Below are 22,623 nucleotides of genomic sequence, written 5' to 3' on the forward strand. Positions count from 1 at the left end.
ATAGATGGGTCTTGTTTTTTTATCCATTCAGTGACTCTATGTCTTTTGATTGGTGCATTCAGACAATTTACATTTAGGGTGATTATCGAAAAGTATGTACTTATTGCCATTGCAGGCTTTAGATTACTGGTTACCAAAGGTTCAAGGTTAACTTCCTTACTATCTAAGAGTCTAACTTAACTCAGTATGGTATTACAAACACAATCTAAGTTCTTTTTTCCTCCTCCTTCATTCTTTATTTATTAGGTATCATATTCTGTACTCTTTGTCTATCCCTTGACTGACTTTGGGGGTAGGTGATTTAAAATTGCATTTGCTTAGTAATCTGTTCTACTTTCTTTACTGTGGTTTTATTACATCTTTTGACAGCTATTAAACCTTAGGAACACATTCATCTAAAGCAATCCCTCCAAAATACACTGTAGAGAGGGTTTGTGGGAAGTAAATTCTTTCAGGTTTTGCACATCTGAAAATTGTTTAATCCCTCCTTCAAATTTAAATGATAATTTTGCTGGATAAAGTATTCTTGGTTCGAGGCCCTTCTGCTTCATTGCATTAAATACATCATGCCACTCCCTTCTGGCCTGTAAGGTTTCTGCTGAGAAGTCTGATGTTAGCCTGATGGGCTTTCCTTTGTATGTGATCTTATTTCTGTCTCTGGCTGCTTTTAACAGTCTGTCCTTATCCTTGATCTTTGCCATTTTAATTATTATATGTCTTGGTGTTGTCTTCCTTGAGTCCCTTGTGTTGGGAGATCTGTGGATCTCCATGGCCTGAGAGACTATCTTCTTCCCCAGATTGGGGAAGTTTTCAGCAATTACCTCCTCAATGACACTTTCTACCCCTTTTTCTCTCTCTTCTTCTTTTGGTTCCCCTATAATGCAAATATTATTCCATTTGGATTGGTCACGCAGTTCTCTCAATATTCATTGATTCTTAGAGATCCTTTTTCTCTCTGTGCCTCAGGTTCTGTGTATTCCTCTTCTCTAATTTCTATTTTATTTATCATATTCTCCACTGTAGCTAATCTGCTTTTAAAACCTTCCATTGTATGTTTCATTTCTGATATGGTGTTCCATAATGATTGGATCTCCGACTGGAATTCATTCTTGAGTTCTTGAATTTTTTTTGTACCTCCATGATCATGTTTATGATTTTAATTTGGTATCCCTTTCAGGAAGATTCATTAAGTCAATTTCATTTGACTTAATGATTTTAATTTGGTATCCCTTTCAGGAAGATTCATTAAGTCAATTTCATTTGACTCTTTCTCTGGTGTATTTATGATTTTGCTTTGAACCAGATTCCTTTGACATTTCATATTTCTATGTGGCACCCTCTAGTGCCCATAAGCTCTACTCTCCGGAGCTGCTCATCCCCTGGAGCAATGTTGGGGGTTGCAGAGAGGTGGTGTTGGCGAATGGGGGGAAGAAAGAGATGTTTCCTGCTTCCTGGCTGCGATGCCTGTCTCCACTGCCAGAACCAGTGGGCTGAGCACACAGGTATAAGTCTGTATGCTTTGTGTTTGTAGCTGCCATAGGCAGGGCTTCCCTCTGACTGGCCTGATGCCAGGGCAGGGTTTGCCAGTTTGTGAGCCAGGTGCAGTCCGGCCAGGAGCAAGGTGCAGCAGGCTGCCTATCATGGTGGGGGGCCTTGGAGCTGCTTAGGCGGCCAGGGGGCTGGAGTGCCTAAAGATCATCAAAGTTCCCAACCTCCTGGGCAGAGTGCACCCAGACAATTTTGTGTGCCTGTCCTTTCTTTCTTCTGAGCAGTAAGATCTGTGCAATCCATTCCCCTTTAGCAGCCCTCTTGCTTTTAGGAAGTCTCTCAGACTGCCTGACCAGATCAGCCAGATATGCATCCCTGTTTCCCACAAGCAGCTGGAATCTCAGTCTCTGCAGGTACTCTGCCTGTCTTAGCTTTCCAACCCCCCTAATCACCAGAGCACCATGCAATGTGGGTTTGTGCTCCTGGAGCAGATCTCCAGAGTTAGGTGTTCAGTAGTCCCAGGCCTTCACTCCCTCCCCGCTCCGTTTCTCTTCCTTCTACTGGTGAGCTAGGGTGGGGTAATGGCTTGGGTCCCACCAGGTCACGGCTTTGGTACGTTACCCTGTTCCGTGAGGTCTGTTCTTTTCTTCAGGTGTATGCAGTCTGGTGCAGCCTTCTTTCCTGTTGCTCTTTCAGAATTAGTTGTATAAATTATATTTTTGTATTTTATGCGGTTTTGGAGGAGGCCTCTGTCTCACCTCTCATGCTGCCATCTTTTTCTAATTATTGTTTTCTTTTAAAAGCTGGGAGAATTATGAAGCAGATCACTTGTCCCTTCCTTATTCCTCAACTGTTACTTCACAAGCTATTATTTTCATCAAATTATGGGTGAGGAAGGATGATGAACAGATTTTCCTCAGCTGAATAATTAATATGATCAAGAACATAAAATAATTTCAACAATTAACCTCAAAAGAGAAAAACTATCAGAAATGTAATGGGGTCTTCAAATACCTCAAATATCTGCTATTCACAAGATCTCTGTGCAGAAAGGATCTGAGATCAGAGATACAAAACACTTACCAAAGGAATATCTCGAGCCTTTTCTATTCGAACTATTTTTACAGTCTCTCCTCCATACTGGCCAATGCTTTCATAAACTCTTTCATCTGTAATGGGCTCTAGCTGCATTTCCTGCTCAGCAACTTTATCATGGGCTAGTAGAAGTGCCTGTTTCAAAGAAATCCATTGCATTTTAAGTTACAGTATGATCTATTTCTGTAGAGATTTTAACCTTATCATGTACATAGTATTGTAGTCATTAAACCTTTACAAATAGTCCTTTAATTATAAATGCAAATCTGTTTCCAAACTTTCCAATGAAGTACAGACACTGTATCTTTTATAACTAATAATAATTAAAGATGTGTTAGGCATAATAGGGTATACTTTGGGTTGGGTTATGGAAGTCTAAAATGCGTATTAAACTTGATAAAAACCAAAATAAATTTAAAGGCCCAGCACCATAGATAACTAAAATTTATGGAAATATAACCAAAAAAAAATGGTAAGAATTTTTGTAAATAAGTTGTTTTTAAAACAATATGGTTAATTTTAAATATGAAAATACATAATCCAACAATAATAATTTTAAAGTGGGAGTTATAGACAATCAAAACAGGTTAGATAGTGTTTAAGGTCTCTTTTAGCTCTAAGAGACTTTGACTCAGAGACTTTGAATGCTGAAAAAAGGCGCATATATAACACCCTGTCCATTTTCCACCTGAATATGTGGGGCATTCAGCAAAGCAGTTAGTTCTTGTCCTTCCTTCTGGTGGATTGGCTTCAAAACAGTCTGTACCTAAGAAAGAAAAAGATTATTCTTCTAGGTCATAGGAAATATTACCAGCATCTGTACAGGTGTTAAAAAAATGGTACAATTTAAAATAATAAAAACCAGTTGTAAGAAAGAAAACACTAAGAAGAATTATAAGAAAAAAACATACTTTTTTCCTACTGAGTTTTTAATCATTTATCATGGTTAACAATAGCATTCCTCATTAAAAAATAAGAAAAAACAAAAAAACCAGTAGATAAGATTTTGATATTTACATCTAGGAATGAACTGTTTCTTTCTTGAAAGTTTCTCCCAACATACTATAAAAAAGACTATTAATGATTAGGTAAGGGAAGAAAAACTTTCCTAACAGTTATCTTGATATTTCATAGTTTTCAAATGTTTATGTAATTACATTTTAAATCAGAGATGACACTTTAAAGAGTTATGAGCTAACAGGATAAATTTATGTGATAGTTATGGAACCACCACCATTCTATAGGGAATTACATTAAAAAATTTCCTGAAGTCAAACAATTCTTGAATTCCTAGGATAAATTACACTTGATTATGAATTTTTTAGCCTTTGTTTCCTTATCTGTAGAATGGCACCTATCATTTAAGGTTTTTAAAAGATTGAGCTAATCCATACAAATTGCTTAGCACAGTACTGAGCACATAATAAATTATTACTTTGAGATATTTCTAAATGTTATTTGTTTTGAGATTTCTACATTTATGTTCATAAACTGGACTGGCCTCTACTTGGTACAGTCATGTACACTGGTTTACAAAAGTACTGTCCCAATTTTAGCATATTGGTTAAACTATTCTAGTAGAATGACCTGGGAAACAGTCTATTTATATGTTAAAACAGCTTATCCAACCTAAGAATTTTATGTTCCTTTATATTTTAATAGAGCTTGTACATAAAATTATCTGGACCTGCTAGCTTTTTTTTAGGGGAGAATTTCTACCAATTTTATCTATAGTTACTGTATACTTTTATTTTGGCTATTTTTTTCTTAAGTCACTTTTGGCAATTTACATTTTCTTAGAAAAAAATCACCCACTTGACAGCACTTCGATATTAGTGACAGAGCTGTAGTTGTATAATTCCTAATCTTCTGTGTCTACACTCATGCTCCTTTAGTCTTTCCTAATGTTATCAGTATTTTTTTCTTCATCTAACTTGTCAATGGATTCTCTATTTCTTTGTACTTTTCAAAGCACCAGCTTGTTAAATCTACTGTTCCTTCCATTTAAATAACAATTCTTTTCTTCTGCTTTAGTTTATTTCCCATTTCTATTTCTAATCATTTGTTCGATTCATTCATTTTCAATCTTTTTCTTCTACCATAAGTACTCAAAGGTACAAATTTTGCTCTGTGTACTGCTACTCCCGAAAGATTACACTATGTATGTTCTCATTGTCAACAAATCTAATTTTCTCCCCTTCTCTATTTTCAATCTTAAATTATCCACCAAAGAGTACTTTACGATAATGAAGATAACAAAAAGAAAAATTATCACTATTAACAAAAACCAAAGTAAGTAAATTCATATATAGAACGGTTTATAAAAGCAACTCGTCATTAAAACAGAAATCTAGTATTTCTTTAATACTTCTCGTGGCTATTTTAAATCATTTTATTAGTAAATCCCCTATCAAGCCTAAGAGATAATAATTTGGGGATTAACTCATTTGACCACAAGTGGATCAAAAGCAATGACAATACCAAAACCAGTCTGTCCTCTGGTTTTACCTACTAGGAGAGCATGTTTCTAATTGTAGAGTTCTGTGTATAAACAGAATGGTATAGCAATTATTATCTTCTTCAAAAATTCCATTAAAGCCTTACTAATGGAAAAGCATAGTAATCCAAAATTGTGTGTAATTAAAGGCTGATTTTAAAAATAGGGTGTTTTTTCTTAAGTGTTACCAAATCTAGGTTAATTTAAAATGAAATTTGTAGTTTCTGGTCATACACCTTTTGGTAACTGGAGAAAGTAATTCTGGAGGAGAAAGAAAATTCTGTATTAAAAAGGCATCAAGACTATACAAAGTGGACAAAGTTAACTAATAATAACTTTGTGTACATTTTTTCTATTAAATCAGCTCCTAAACATCTCTGAGATCTTCCCTTCTAAGGAAATTTAGAACTCCTGTTAAGTGCTTATTTCCTTATCCCATTAATCCAGATGTTACCTATTTTAGTGTCAATATCCATCATTAGCTATTTCTACAAAGACCTAAGGAATTAAAAGGCTATTCTTACATCCTACTGGCTCCTTCCCACTGGCCTATAAACATGCTCAAATCTCTTATCTTTAAAAGGAAAATGCTCTTCTTGATCTTGTAGTCTTCCACTTTACCAAAATAGTCACCAAGAGATGTATATCTGACAGAAGGACTAGTGATTAAGAACTTTAACAAGTCAGTAAGACTGACCATCTGATGTTCAAAATGGGAAAAATATTTGTTATTTTACAAAGGAAGGTAAGGGAAACAGATATGAAAAAATGCTCAACATAAGGAAATGTAAACTGAGATACTATTACACATCTGCTAAAGTGATAAAGAAACAACCCAAATATCCACCAGTAGGTGAGTGGTTAAACCAACTGTGAGATATTCATACAATGGAACACTACTCGGCAAGAAGTTACAAACTACGGATAGATACAACACATGGATGAATTTGAAAAACTTGTGCTGAGAAAAAGAAGTCAGATAGAAAGCTTATCATCTTATTGGATTTATATTTCATGTCCAGAAAAAGCAAATTTGTAAAAACAGATCAGTGGATACCTAGGACCTGGGGAGTGAGAAGGAGATGGTCATTGTCTGCAAAGGACCATGAGGGAGCTTTGTGGAGTCATGGATGCTTCTATAACTTCACTGCAGTGGTAGATTACACAGGTGTACACATGTGTCAAAAAATATTGAACTATACAATAAAATGCACCCATTTTAAGTAGATGTAAATTATATATCAATAAAGCTGGTTACCAAAAGAGGTACACCCATAACTTCAAAGCTATGGGAATATCCCTATGTATATATCTTTTATACTTTAACCAAAATGAGAATAGGTTATTCATATTGTTCTATAACAGCATTTTGTAATTACTTTGATTTGATACTAATTATTAAAATATTTTCTTTTTCTGTCATTAAATGTTCAACTCTAAAACAGAAATATAATCATTTCAGTTCTTGCTGGCTGTCATTCATGAGGCAAGCCCAAGATCCTTAGTATTATCCTTAGCATCATCTGGTTCTTGCCTCTTTCCCAGCCCCATCTCCCGGCATTCCTCACATCTTAACCTTATCTGGCCATAAAACTGCATCTTGTTCCCTATATACACTGTGCTAATTCCCCACAATGACTGTGGTGATGTTAGCTTTCTAGCTACCTGACTATCTTATTCTCTTTGCCCAGATAACACATACTTGTAAGTCTGAACATATTTAATTTATAATTGTTGATGGGACTTGGTCCCCACTAGGCTGATGAGCTCATTGAAGATGGAACTGTATTCAGCTTTGTATCCAGCAGTTGGCAAATAACACTCAATGTTTGATGAATTCAATAAAAGGGAGGACAGAAGTCATCCATGATGTCTCCTTTCCTTTTATTCACCACACAATAAAAGTATGTCCTATTAATTGTCTACTTAAATATTTCTTTACTCAATGTTCAACTGCTATTCAAAATCTTACATCTGGACAATTATAAGAACCTCCATACTTTAGGCCTCCATTCTTTACCTCACACATCTTCCACACTGTTATCAGAGTAATACTTTAAATGGGAAGCCTGTTCATATCAGTCTTGTTTAAAATCCTTCAGCAGCTCCACAATCACTTACAGGATAACTGTGTTGCTTTAAATTTTTTAAAAGTGATTTTTCAAATTAAATTTGAAAAACAACTACCTAAATAATTACCTATCTACCACATAGAGAGCCTTGTCAATAATGTTATTTCTTTCAGTATGTCTTACATAAGTGTTTGACCAGGATATCTGCATGTGTACAAATTGTATCTACATTTTAATAGGCATCATGTTGTGTATCAAATGAATCAAAGGTTTTGTTCTTCAAAGTAACTAATTCAACCTATTTAAATTAGAAACAAATTCATATTTTACCTGTTCCCATACTTTATATTTCTTGTTATCCTAGCTAGATCCTCCAGGAAAAACTGAATACTAGTGGTGAGAATCTTATAGATTCTTTGGCATGTTTCAGGCTTAGAAAGCAATGTGTTGAGTGTTTCACCATTAAAATGCTCCCTATTGTTTTCTGATATTATTCTTTATCAAGTTAAGATGTATCTGGCTAAGAATTTTCATCATCAAGGAAAATATATTTAATTTTTTCTGGATGTTTTTTCTGGATCAGGCTGAACATATAGTTTTCTCATGTATTCATGTAAATTATTTAAAAATATTTACCAATATGGATCCATCATAAGTTTAAACTTATTCATATGGCTTAGCTGGCCTTCAGGATCTGGATTCTACCTTTTAAGATGATATCCTATTCTTACTCATGTTTTTAAAAAATATGTCGGGCTTTCTTAGTTACTACTGTCTTTATACCCTTTGCCAGTGGAATAGCTTTTCTTATTTCTTGAGTTTTGTGGTAAATTCCCAATCGTCCTTCAAGACTCAGAAAATTAAATTTTCTTCTCTTCCTCCCATCACTCCCTCATCACATTAATTAGTCACACTTCACTGTGCTCTTGGTACCTTTCTCATACTGCCAGCATAGTACTTCTCATTGGTTTTAATTGTTTACTCATTGTTCTTCCACAGTGATAACCTAACTCAACTTTCACTGGGTAATGGACATTTGAGTTGTTTCCAGTTTCTGACTATTACCTTGCAGCTAGGAACATTTGTACTTAAGCCTTTCAGTAGATGTCTTCATTTCTCTCCGGTTCATACCTAGAAGTGGAATTGCTGTGTAATAGTACAGAAGTTCTTTAGCTTTAGTAAATATTGCCAAACATTTTCCAAAGAAAGAGTACCAATTTATACTCTACCAGTAATGTATAAAAGTTTCAGTTACTCCATATATATACCCACATTTGATATTCTACCCCCTCCTTCATTTAATTTTAGTCAGTCTGATATCCATGCAGTGACATCTCATTTTGTTTTACTTGCATTTCTCTGTTGGCTAATGATTCTGACTATCTTTCCATACTTACTGGTGATTTGGATTTCTTCTTTTTATGAAGTGTCTGTTCAAGTCCTTTGCCCATTTTTAATAACTGAGTAGTCTTTCTATTAGTTCGTGAGAATGTGTGATATATATATATATATATATATATATATACACATATATATTTATAGACATATACATGTATGTACCCCAATATCCCAAAATTAAATCATGTTGCCTTGAATTTTTACTGGATAAGCAAAAGTTCATTAAACGAAATCTAAGTTCTCAACCTCTTCTTAATAAAAGCACTTTAATGACCAAAAAGTTGTTTTGCATTCATTAATAAATATGCTAGATTGTCAAAGATTTAATTTAGAGCTGAATATTTAAAGTTTTCACTGGCTTTATTATATATACTTAAATGTCTGATATTTTGAACTATAAAAATAACACTTTCTAACCTTTAACACATTCTTTCACTAAACACCTTGAATTTTTTTTTTTTACTTAAAGTTCCATTTAAAAATGAGAACTGAAGCATGATATAATTTCTTTTAAATACTGCATATTAAAATAGGTGGAATTATGAATGTTAAAAAACAAAACATTAGATGATGGGCAATTGGGCAACCTAGTCTTATGCAGGTCACAAAACCCCACCTGGCCTCAAAATTCAAATATCAGAACAGAAAGGTTAAATTAGGTGATTGGTAAGGTTCTTCCAGCTGTAAAATAAAGGAAATGAGTCCATTTAACTTTTAGAATTTTGTTATCAGATTTAATACTCTTCTTTGATGAGGTCTGAGTATGTACTTTTCTTAAGTGTTAAGTACTGTAAGTCAGGTCTGCCACACCGTTGTGTATGCACAACTCCAGGGCAGTCATTCACACTGCCGAACTGTGATCCTGTCTAGGTTTGTCACCTTGCCCTCATTTTAAGACCAGTCTCAGCCCAAGGTCACTATCACCCACACACACTACACCACCAAGGCAATAAAATTCTCTATTACTGAAGATATTGTAGGGAGGTGAAAGCAGACATCCAGAAAATCTCCTTGACATGGTACTCTTAATTACTAAGCCTGTAAATAAATTAGCTACCCTAAAACTAGTATTTAAAACTGATTTTTTAAAGTCCTTTTCAACCATTTCTTTCTCTCCCAAAGCATTTACTCTTGAAGCTACTTCTAGTTCCTTGCCTCTTAACTATCAAAATCCTTTAAGCTGTGTTGCCTTTTTTATCCTTTCCTTCCACCCTTTCTGTTCTTTGTCACTTTCCTCAATTGGAGCAATTCTGATGTCTCTTGCTTATCTCTTTCTTTTCCACCCATTGTCTTATTCAACAAAACAAAGGCCTGGTAGCTATATGGACAAACCTTCCTCCTAAAGATAGGGAAGAGAATGATTACAATTACTTATGTATTCCTCCCAACCCTACATACGTGAATAAATAAGATCAAAGTAACGTTGGTCATTTCAGTCTCTGTAAGGAAAGTAATTTTGAGAAAAACCACCTAAACTCTGGTAAGTAAATTTCTTTAATTAAAAAATTTTGCCTATTTAATATATATTTTTAAATAAGGTATTATTGATAAACAATCTTATGAAGGTTTCACATGAGCAACATTGTGGTTTCAACATTCACCCATATCAAGTCCCCACCCCACCTCCATTTGCATAATTTTAATCATAAAAGATGAGGGCAAAGAATAGGTTTTACCTAGCTCTTTTAAACTCTGGTGAATGGAAAATTTCCTCTCTGGGAACAAGTCCTTAGGTCATTCTCTCCTATCCTGGCAAAACTAGTCTTTTCTTAGCCACTCTTGCATATAGGATCTTTGCCCATCTTAGGCATCTACATGAATAAAATACATTCTGGGCTAATCTGAAACGTGTCTCCTAACCTATTTCATAGGTCTGTAGCTCTGGAAGTCCCACCCTTCCCCCAGCCCATTTTCTGTCTTGTGTCTTGGTTCAGTGAAAGAAATGGGCATGATGGGCTTCCAGAATTATTAGTTTTTACGATAACAAAATAACTTAAAATCCTATAATAATGATAGAATGTCTACCCAAAGAATAGGAAGTGGTTTATTTATAATTCTTTTAAAACCTTCAATTTAAAAGATGTGTGCATAACACATTAAACACTGAACATCATCAACAAGCAGCAGAAACTAGAACTTAAAAGCATGTTAATAAGAGCAATGCTCATTGTACATTAAAATTTAATTATATGGGACTTCCTATACAGTTTTTATACAATCAACAAACCTTTTAAGTTATATATTTATGATACCTGATTATCAGATGAAATATTATCAGTATTCATTTATCTCAATTTGTAATGTACAGTACTTAAAATAAAACTATATTATATTAAAAGCATTAAAAAACTGTGTTCCGAATACATACCTCTTGTGCAAGATCTTGTGCACTGGAGATAAGAGGAAATGGAGGACTGGCCTTGTTCATGTGTACTGTGACAGCATTGTGTATCTTAAATGCATTCTGGAAATCTTTATTTTGTATAAGTTGTAAGAGCAGTGAAATATCCTCCTGGCTCTGAGAATCTACCAAAGTATGTTGGATATGTTTAAGTGAAGTAAACAAGTCTTCCACTTCTAGTAGGAGAAGGAAAAGATACCAAAAATTAATTGTTTCTGTTTTAATTCAATGTATGTTTTAAGATAAAATTTCTTGAACCAATAACAATTTAAATTTTCAAAAAAACCAAAACCTGCACATATTTTCGAGTGTTAACTCACTGGCATTTTACTGATTTTTAAGTAAAACCCCTTAAAAAATCATACAATAGAATATAATAATACTTTTATCACAAGTGTTTTAACTAATACACTCACTATAAAATGAGAGAAATTAAAAAGTGAATAAAGAAATTTAGAACCCCTAATTGTCCCATCACCTAGAACTTTTTAAAAAATATCTTACAGCATTTCATTTTTTTCATTACACAGTACATTGCTTTTCCATATGACCAAATAGTTTTAAAAATATATATATTGTTTTTGATCCATGATACAACTTTTTTTTTTATCCATGATGTTCTATTACATGGCTAAATCAAACTAGTAATATCCATTATACTAAAGTTGAGCTTTTAGGTTGCTTCCAATTTTTTTGCTGCTGTAAAGTAATAAGAATTTCAGTATATAATGATCACTGCTACATAGAAATTTGTATAAGATTCTATTGTTTTCTTAAAATAATTCCTAGAAATAGAATTTTTAGGTAAGACTCTGACATCTTAAGGGCCAAACAGCTTTCCAGGGAGTTTTTACTAATTTATATCTCATTAGCAATATTTTCACCAATATTCAATATTACTGTATTAAAAAATCTTCAATTTCTTTAATAGAGAAGTTCACATTTATTCCTATTTACCAGGCACTTCTTTAGTGGTCCATAAAACTCTTATGAATATGTGTCTCCTAAAACTATACTGAAAGCATGTGAATGTGTGTGTATACCTGTTCTTGTGTATATGTAACACATGCAGTTTTGTGGGAGACCATTATCTCAAAATAGTTAAGAACCACAGGTTGTCTTTTCCCTGCCCTGCAACAGGCAGATAGTATGCATGTGTGTGTAAACTTTGTTACATTTGTTGGAAATAGTTTTCTAATTTTTCCATTTATCTGTTAATTGTATTTGTGGCAGCTTTTATTGGAGAAGTCTTTAACTCCTGCGTGTTAAGAATGATCCATCTTTTCACTGTTTCTGTGCTTTACAAACTCTTTCCCCTAGATCATAAGTATTTGCTTACATTTCTTCTAGCTTCCTAGGCTTCTATTTCTTAATTAACCTTAATCCATCTGGAATTAATTTTGGTATGGATTTGAAAGGAAATTTTAATTTGATTTATTTTCTTCTAAACGGTTAACTAATTACTCTAACACCACTTACTGAATAATCCTTCGTTTTCCACAGATTTATAATACCACCAAATTCTTACAAATATCAGTCTCTTTTTAGTCCATTGGTTTATCAGAACCACAATGTCTTGTTATAGTAGAATTACAGTCTTTGCTCATATTGATAAAACAATTACTTGCTCATTACTTTTTCAAAAATGTCTTGATTATTCAAAATGAGTTACAGAATCATTTATTCAAGATACTTTCATTCTCTTTTCCATTCCATGAAAAAAGAAATATCCTATTGAGATTTTTGACAAAAACTGAACCTGCAAAAGAGTCTATGAAAAACTGACAGTAGATACTGTCTTATGCACAGTCACAATGAAAAAAAACCTGTTGGTTTAAGTCTTTTTGTTAGTTTTCTTGGTATGAAGCCTGCAAAAAAGTTACTGGTTCTTGTACATTTATCTTGTACCTTACTACTTAACAGTGGTTCAATTTTTATAGATTCGAATAGTTCTTCAGTTGATTCTTGCAGTTCCTTATCTTTTCCCAAAAAAAATCAAAGTTTTAGTCCTCCTTATAAAATACACACACACACACACACACACACACACACACACACACACACACACACACACACACACGCTCTTTAGTAATTTAAAATGCAGCAAAAACTGGAAGGAAAAGTTAGAAAGTCAAAACTGTCATTAGAATGATCTAAGAAGGTGTGAACCACAGAGCTAAATAAAACTTGGGAAATCCAGAATTTAACCATATGCTAGCTAATATGATATCTACAAGAGTAGACAGAATATATAGGGGAAACCGAAAGATGTTGGTCAGCATCTCTTGGGTTTTAGGGTAAGTTCTGAGGATCTAATGTATAGCATAGTGATATAGTCAGCAACATTGTATTGTGTACCTGAAATTTGCTGAGAGTAGATCTTAGCATTCTCACCACACATATACATCAAAGGTAACTAAGTGAAGTGATGGATATTTTAATTAACTTGATTATTGTAAATATTTCACCATGTACACAGGAGATATGTACATGTTTATTTGTCAATTACACCTCAATAAAGCTGGGGGAAAAAAGAATGGAATGTCATACTCCATCAAATCCAAAGAGGTTGCCACAAAATTACCAGTGTAAAAGAATTCCCTAAGAGTATAAAGAATTAAATATCCTTAAAGTAACTCTAGAGCAAAACAGTAAAATACTTAACTACCTTAAAAGGAAAAAGGATTACAAAACCAACAAAACAATTAAAGAAACTGGCTACAATCTTATGGGAACTATAGACAGTCCTTGAGTGGATAATGAGATGCCTGCTTAAAATGTTAATAGTTATTTAAAGGGGCTCAGCCTAATTGTCAGGGCAATGAGAAAACATCAGAAGCTTCAGATTTCACTGCTGAATGGTATCAATAAGCAACTTCAGTTAGCCCAGCCCAGACGTAACCATCTCCCTGGTGTGTTTCTTCAACCCCAGGAGATTTAAATTTTTAAAGGTAATGAAGTTCTGAGGAATCTCTTCTGTGAACCAAAGCCAACCACAAGGACACTAAAATACTGACATTATAAAAAAAAAATATGTTGTACCTCTCAGCTATAACTGTTGGTGTTATTTCATTATACTATATAGCATTTTGGACCTTTTTTCAAAATGCTGATCCAACCATAGGCCACACTATATACATTGTTTTGCAATCTGCTGTTTTCCAATTTCTTTTGAGTAAATTCCTAGGACAAAATTACTGAATCAGATAAATAAAAAATTTTAAACTTTGAACCATATTGCCAAACTGCCCTCCAGATTTGTACAACCTTATACTCCCACCAGCAATGAACGTTGCGTGCCTCTTTCTACAAACACAGACCAAATTGAGGATTATCAGGCTTTTCATTTTAGTTATCTGGTTATGGAAAAATATTTCTTTGCCCAGTAGTGAGGCTGAATATATCTGCACACGATTAACAGCCATTTACATTTCTTCTTTCGTCTATTTTCTGCTTATCTTTTGCCCATTTTTCTACTAGAGTTTTTTTTCTTGATGACTAGAATTACATTTATATAAATATTCCTGCAATCTTGAGCAGAACATACTAAATACAATTTTATCTTTTCTTGCCATATCAGAACAATGGTTTTTAATTAAGGATATTTATAAGAATTACTCAATATAAAGAATTAAGGAAATTTACAAAGATATGTATGTCCTTCCTTCTACCTCAAACATGATCAGAATCTCTTGCATCTTCTTTCATGATATATACATGTTATCACTATGTGTGTAAGGACCAATGACTTAAAGGCTTCATTAATGTAAGTTATTGTAATACTTTAAAACATGACATACTTGGGATTAACTAAGGTATTCAAAACCTAATTTCTTTATAATAAATAACCTTGATTCCTGTACTGAGTTTTTGTGCCTGCTTTTCATAGTTACTATTTCCTCCTTGGCAACTGTTTTCCTCTTCCTGATTCTTGATTTTTTGTATATAAAAATATATACACAGCATATATTTTTCATATTTAGAATATTTTAAGCATAAATAAAATACTGCAGTCATAAGCCAGCAAGAAAAACTAGGGAAAGTAATGTAGAGTAACCCAAACTACGAATGGCTTAATGAGAGATAAACAGCTTGAGATCTATGACCTAATTTCAGGAGATCAGTTAATAGCTGAGACACTGCTCAGATAGGAAATCAGAATTTGTAGTTAGTCCAGAAGGGATGGCAGCTTTCAAATTCTAAGAAATAAGAAAGCTTCCTATGCTGATAGGAATTTAGGTAATCTAGTTAAAGAGAGATTAATATGGTACAGAGAGAGATGAAAGGAAATCTGGTCAATTTGTTCATACTGTGTTCATACTAAGGAGTTCTAAAGCTGTAAAAACCATCTGGGACGGTTTAAAATCCCCAGGGGGAAAAAAAACCTCAGGATCAAATTGGAAATGTTTCACTCAGGAGGTCAGGGACCTAGATAAGATTTATAGGAACAGGAAGGCTGTTTTTGACTCTTTACAAAGCAGTAGTAATACAACTGAATCCCAAAGAGGCTGATGACCTAGTACCTATCTACATAAGTAATGGGCTCTGAAAGAACCTAAGAACTACTCCGAAGCTAGAAATACAAAAAAATTTAAATAGGCTTAAGGTTTAAGTTTTTTAGGTTAGCATCAAGACCAATTTAAACTCGTTAATTATCATTCTTTACAACTTTGCTCACCTCTCTGAAGTTCTCTATTCATGTTTGTGTTGTTTAATTAGTAAAAACCGTTTTCACTGAAATTATCTTAGGAATCATCTCCAGATTTATTATTATTAATCAATGTTGCCAGACTAAACTGAGATCACTTGCACTGAAAGCTCAGTTTTTTACAATTAAATATAATCAACCACTAAACTACAAATACGTATTTGGCCCAAATTATATATTAATCGTCATCACTGAAAAATAAGATATAGAACATTATATTATATGCATATACATTATTTTATCCTCACAGAAGCCCTGAGAAACTTTCCCTAAACAAAACAAACACCAAAACCTGAGACATCCATAATTTAGATAAAATCTCTGTAGATGGAGTCATACAAAAAATGGTGCCTGAATAAAGAATACATTTCTTCAACTTTCAAGGTAGTGCGTTCTCTGCCACACACCAGGAATAGATTTTTTTTTGCAGATTCTAGGGCCTGATTGTGGTATGTCATATCTGTTTTGCAAAAGCTGTCCTGAGACTTTTTTTTACCCAATACAGCAGCATGTAATGTAGAATGATGAGAATTTAGAGGATCTTAAACACTGTAGCTTTATTGCTATATATCTGTAGGAGGAATTTCCTCGTTAGCTGTGTTTATGCATGTTTACATATATAATGCATATAATGGTGTGTTTTAATTTATCCTCCAGTGTTACTCTTATAGTATCGTTGCATTTTACCTCTATTTTAACCAAGTGTCTGACGCTTTAAATATTTTTTCAGAATATTTTGTTTAATCTCTAACATCCCAATAGTATACTAGGTAGTACATTGGGGAAAGTCACCAAAAGAAACTAAAACTGTAATCTCTGTGAATGTAGAGGCTATGTATCTATTTGAGAAATGTTATAAAACATCTTTGATAGTGTTACACTAGCCTGGATAATCAAGTAGTACAGCAAAATTGATAACTAGATTTAAATGGATATATTGCTTTCATTTTTCCAGATAGCATTCATAGGCAGGAAAGCTACCAAAGTACTCGCATCCTTCAGGTTCACGTTTCCATTAAAAATGTGTAATGAACAAGCAGAACAGATTAGGTTACCACACACTTGGAGGTTTTTAAAACTTCACTGAACATGTGTGTGTGTGTGTATGTAGCTTGACAAGGTATGAACTAAATTATATGAAGCTGAAACATGACATTTAATAAGAGGAAATATGAAATGTAAATGATATAAACCCTCCGACGAAATCAGTATTTACAAATAAGTCTACCAACTTAAAGGACATTAAAAAATGATTCTGCCTCTGTCCAGAAACAGCTTTAAGGTCACAGAGACGGCAGTAAACACTTATGGCATTAGTCTTAAAATAATGATTATGATAAATGAAATTAGTTCAGTCTTTTTTCAGTTCCTTATTAGAAAATTCTGAATGGAAATTTCAACAAAGTGTCTTTTCTTTGATATGAAATGAAGTATTATGTTATAATGAAAAATAATTGTTGGCAACAGAACACAGAGATTCTCATTTTAACACATTCTTATTCGTATTTTAGTTTCCTATAAAAAATTCTTAATTTCATCAATTCATAATTAAGGCAAGAATTTTAGTTTTAAGTTAAAAAAAAACCTTGTTCTTATATGATGTATCTGAAAAGGACTTTACAAAAACATATTATTCAAGAACAGGTAATTTCTATACACTTAAAAAAAATGTTCCATCATGTGATGCAATGCATCAATTAGGTTGTATGTGCTACTTAAACAAAAAAAACACCTAAATTCAACATTCTGTACAATTTCAGAGGGAATTTTTTTAAGTCCAATCAGATGCAACCAAATCAGTAGTCAAATATGCATCTCTTCTGTAATAACTACAGACAACAAAGAGAGGACAGAATATAGAATGAACTGAGAGAGATCTATATGCAGACACACAAGAGATACAAAGAGAAAGAATCACATGGACAGAGAAATAGAGATTAATGGAGAATCGCAGGACCAGCAAGAGAGAATGACACAAGTGCAGAGTTGGGAGTGGTCAAAGAAGAAAGTACTGAGGCAGAGAGATACCAAAGCAAGGAAGGATGGAGAGCAGCAATGGGGACACTGCAGAAGGGAAGGCAAAGGAAGGTACAGCGAATCTGGCTTTCATGAGAAATTCTAGTCTGTAACAACTTCCCTACAAGGAGGTTCTTCACATCTGGTTTAAATTTCTTGTTCTGGTGTTTGGTCTATTTCTTTTTACTTGATATTCAGTAGGAATTGTCTTAAGTTCCCATGATCTTCTGTAACACTTTTTCTATTATCTTCATACAACACTTAGAGGTTGATTATTTATGTTATAAAAGAGGACATATTATCCAAAAGTAGAAATTCCCTTACATTTGGCTCTGTGATACAATTAATCAGATAAAATATAAACATAAAGTCCACATATCCATCCCCTGAACTCTCTCCTCCCTTTGGCCCTCTCAACAATGAAGACTCTAAAATAGGCAACAGAAAGCAATCACCAAGATTTGCTCTATCTGAAAAAATTATATTGCCAAACACACAAGAGTTTAGACAGCCATATGGAAGAATTCTGGGGCTACAAGGGTAAACAATAAAATAACCCAAGGAAGCTGAGTAATCTCCATCTCTGGAGATCTTTCAAAGTAACGGAGTAACCATCTACCCCGGATTAAGTTTGCTTATTTTTGCTTGTTGCTATCATCTACCCCACATGAAAAGAGAGAGTTTCTAGACATCTATTCTAGCATTAAGAGTCGTCCATTTCATTGCTTAAATAATAGCAATTCTTTTAACCTATCCTCAGAAATTTCTAAATTTAAACCAAGTTCATGACTTTTTCAGAAACTTCAAGATTTCTCCTTTTCCCCTAACTGTAGTTCAAACTGAATATTCACTTGATGAGGAACTTTAATATTACTGAGTATGAGGAAATTATCAGTTTTCAGTATATCTACCGGCTGAATGAAAATTAAAACGTTCATTTAGGAAATCTTTGCTTACACAGGGGTGGGTTTTTTTTTCTTTTTAAATTTAAGAATATAAAATTAGATCTCTGAATATTGGTTGTCAGTGGACTAGGTTAAAATGGATTTATTAAAGATAATCAGAAGCTCACAAAAGATCCTGAACAATAATTACACATGAACAAACTGGGTTATCTGACAACACGGATGCACCTAGAGGGTATGCTAGGTACAGTCAGTCAGAGAAAGAGGAATAACTTATGGTTTCACTTATATGCAGAATCTGAAAAAACAAATAACAGACAAACATTCAAACAGAACGGACAGTTGGTTACCATGGGGGGTGGTGGATGGGGTGAAGTAGGTGAAGGAGATAAAGATGTACGAACATCAAATTATAAAATAATTTTGTCACAGGGATGGAAGAATTATAGCATAGGGACTAAAGCTCATAATATTGTAACATCTTTGTATGGTGGCAGATGGTAACTACATTGATTACGGTGAGCATTTAATAAATATATAACTGATGAATCTTTAAGTTACTTATCTGAAACAAATATAATGTTGCATACAAACTATACACCAATAAAAAATAACTAAAAAAAATACCAAATTGGGCTACAAATTAAAAACCAATACTAGATAAGTATATAAGCAATGACAGTTGAGACAGAGAACAAAAATCTTAACCTTATATATGATAGGACAATGGAAAACTGTCATTGAAGTGACTACTCTTCATCAAGTACAAAAGCTTCATGATTTTGCTCTAGATAAAACTGAAAGTTTGGTAAAATGGAAAAAAAAAAAAGCCCCAAATCTGGAGTCAGAATACTAACCACTTATTAGTTGCAGTATATGTCTGGACAACCCATCTCAAGTCTTTGTGCCTTTCTATAAAATGAGTGGGTTTGAATAGTATAGTATTTCTCAAACTTCTGTTGGTGAACATTAGAACATATATATTTTTTATTTCTTAACCCAATATACCTATAGCTCTTTGAAATAAAAGATATATGAATACTTATGTGGAATATAATATCCTTTAATATTTTCTATTTTATTGAAATTCTTAAAAAAATTACTGGTTGATAGAATGGCTAAGATTAAAAAGACATACTAACAAGTAGAAGTGAGGAAGTAGAGAAACTGCGACACTCACACATTGGTGGTGAGAATATAAAATAGTGCAGATACTGTGGAAAATATGGCAGTTCTTTCATAAGCTAAACACAGAATTATCATATGATCAAACTATTCCACTCCTAGGTATATACTCAAAAGAATGAAAACAGGTGTTTAAACAGAAACTTCTTCAGGAATATTCATAACAGCACTATGCACAATAGCAGAAAGGTAGAAGCAACCCAAGTGCTCTATCAACAGATGAATGGATAAACAAAATGTGGCATATATGTACAGTATAATATTATTCAGTATAAAATGGAATGAAGTTCTGCTTCATGGTATAACACAGATGAACAGTGAAAACAAGTTATGTGACTAGAAGCCAGTCACAAAGGACCACATATCATATGATTCAGTTACATGAAATGTCTGGAAAAACAAATCCACAGACAAAAAGTACATTAGGGTTGTTAAGAGTTATGAGGAGATGATAATATGGTGTGACTGCTAATGGGTACATAGTTCCTTTTTGTGGTGATAAAAACACTCTGGAATTATACAGTGGTGATGGCTGCACAATCTTGTGACTATACTGAAAATTAGAGTATATTTTATGGTATATGAACTATACTTAATATATTAAGTTACTTTGAAAATGAAATAAAAAATTACTAGTTAAAATACACAGATTAATTTCATGGACTAGAAGGTTAGATGACCTCTCTGGTGGCTTTTGGTTCTTCAAAAAGTTTTATTTTAGACAAATTTACATCTGCCACATTTTATGTATTTTTTTATTTGGTCAAGAAAATCCTGAAACTGAGGCCCAGAAAAAGTTAAGTGACTTGTCCAAGGTCAATAGCAATTGAGTGACAATAAAAAAGTTATTTAAACTCTACATCTGACTCCCTCCAGACATCATATACTTCCCAATATGCAATGATGTCGTGCATTTCTGAACATATCATTATATAATGATGCAAGTTTTTGCAAAGGGGAAAAAGTTAAAACCTATTATTACTTAAGAGGTGGAATGAAGTTTTGATGCACTGTGTCAAAGACTGAATGGTATAATTATTTTTAAAGTAGAATTATGCATATTTAACCACTAAACATTACATAACTATACAAATATTCTAATGAATTTTTCATCTTCATTTTAGGCCAGCTCTAATTTTAGCAATCTGAATAAATCAGAAAATTTTCAAATGGTCACAACATTTTAAACATTATACCTAGTGCCAACAGGTCTAATCATTTCACTCCCAGAAAAAAAAGTCCCTAAAAGGAAGGGTAAAAAAGTTTGGAAATATCTATGGCAGTTAAGAAAAAATTTAATACCAAGAATAATTAACTTCTTGGAAGTAGACTGAACTCAAAGTTTATTGGCACTGTAATTTTGTTCATGAGCTTTAAATAAATTTTATTTTAAAAACCAATCTTATAGTATAGCACAGAGAAGACAACTAGTGACTCTATAGCATTTTACTATGCTGATGGACGTGACTGCAATGGGGTTTGTGGGGGGGACTTGATAATATGGCTGAATGTAGTAACCACAATGTTGCTCATGTGAAACCTTCATAAGATTGTATATCAATGATACCTGAATTTAAAAAAAAGCCAATCTTAAAACAAGTTTACCAAAATCTAGCAAAATTTCAGGTCATTCCACGGTCACTCAAAAGCCAAGTAAGCTCAGAAAGAAATGTGGAAAGGATGTTACTTTATCACATCAAATGCAGTAATACTCTTGACTTAATAGTTTGAATATTCAGACAATCTGGCAAAAATTATGTAGACAATCAAGATTGATACATGCTATTATTATTATTATAAAAATATTTTATCCAGACATTTTCTTCCCCCAGTATATCTTTTTAATTTTTAATTTTTCACACTAACAGCATCCGGTATAAATTAGAAAGCCCCTAATCACAGATTTCAAGTATCTCCTTATTAACCACAAAACAGATAGCTCACCACAGGCATGTGTGCATATGTGCCTTTCCCAAGGTCTCTTTAAGGTATAACAATCACATACACATATGATAGTAGTGTTTCCAAGTTTATTTCCCTAAAATATTTTGTGTACTGTATTTTACTTGTCCACCACCTCGGACCAAAACTACCCGATCTGTGAATACAAAAACACATAATCTCTAATCTAGAGATATCTGAAAATGATCCTACTCTACCTCATCTTGCTCTAACCTGTATTTTATTTTTTTCTCAGGATTTCTCTCAGCAGGTAGTTTGCTTTGCTTATGAAAGAGAACAAGATAATGATATTTTATTTGTAACAAAAAACAAAGCAAGTTTTAATAACTCATGCCAATTTTAAGGAAAGCCTCTCTCATGTATCAAAATTCTTGTAATTTATAATACTAATATTAATTATCCATTTGAAATTAAGTTCCCACATCACTATTTTCTAATTTTCAATAAGATTCTGACTACTTTTAAACAAGAGAATTCAGTTCATCCTTTCTGAATATTTTCTATCAAATCCATCCTGGCACTTTTATTATATACAGTGCCTAATTTATAAATACTTTCATTAAAAACCACCACCTAGACAAAGTATTTAACCTTTCTTATCACATTTTCAATTCCTAAAAGTGTCTATTCTCTTTGGAAATTGAAGGCTCTCTCCCTTCAAAGAAATAAATCAGTTTCCCCATTCTTACCACATTTAAGACAAGGTTGTAGTTTCTGGCTATGAAGAAGTCTGAGAAGCTGTCTCCTGGCATGTGTGTATTAATCAAAATACTGGCAGGGAGACACAACTTTAAGGGAGTACTTCTCTTGTAGTTTGATGTGTTAGCAAATTATGAAAGAAAAAAAATGTTTAATACAAAGCAATTACACTTCATTTTAAAATGAAAACTTAGAAC

General features: G+C 33.2%; 1 protein-coding gene across 4 annotated transcripts in view; it reads right to left on the reverse strand.

Moving 5' to 3' along the window:
* PALS1 (protein associated with LIN7 1, MAGUK p55 family member) overlaps positions 1-22,623 on the reverse strand; it is a 118,192-nt gene that overhangs the window by 38,707 nt on the left and 56,862 nt on the right. For all 4 annotated transcript variants that reach the window (XM_037005051.2, XM_037004949.2, XM_037005013.2 and 1 more), the window contains 3 exons: positions 10,919-11,127; positions 3,272-3,349; positions 2,572-2,718 (listed from right to left, as the gene is read on the reverse strand). In XM_037005051.2, the coding sequence (XP_036860946.1) occupies positions 2,572-2,718; positions 3,272-3,349; positions 10,919-11,127 (434 nt within the window). The remainder of the gene's footprint in view (positions 1-2,571; positions 2,719-3,271; positions 3,350-10,918; positions 11,128-22,623) is intronic.

This window comes from Manis javanica, chromosome 8 (assembly GCF_040802235.1).
Source record: "Manis javanica isolate MJ-LG chromosome 8, MJ_LKY, whole genome shotgun sequence".
Classification (NCBI taxonomy): Eukaryota; Metazoa; Chordata; class Mammalia; order Pholidota; family Manidae; genus Manis; species Manis javanica.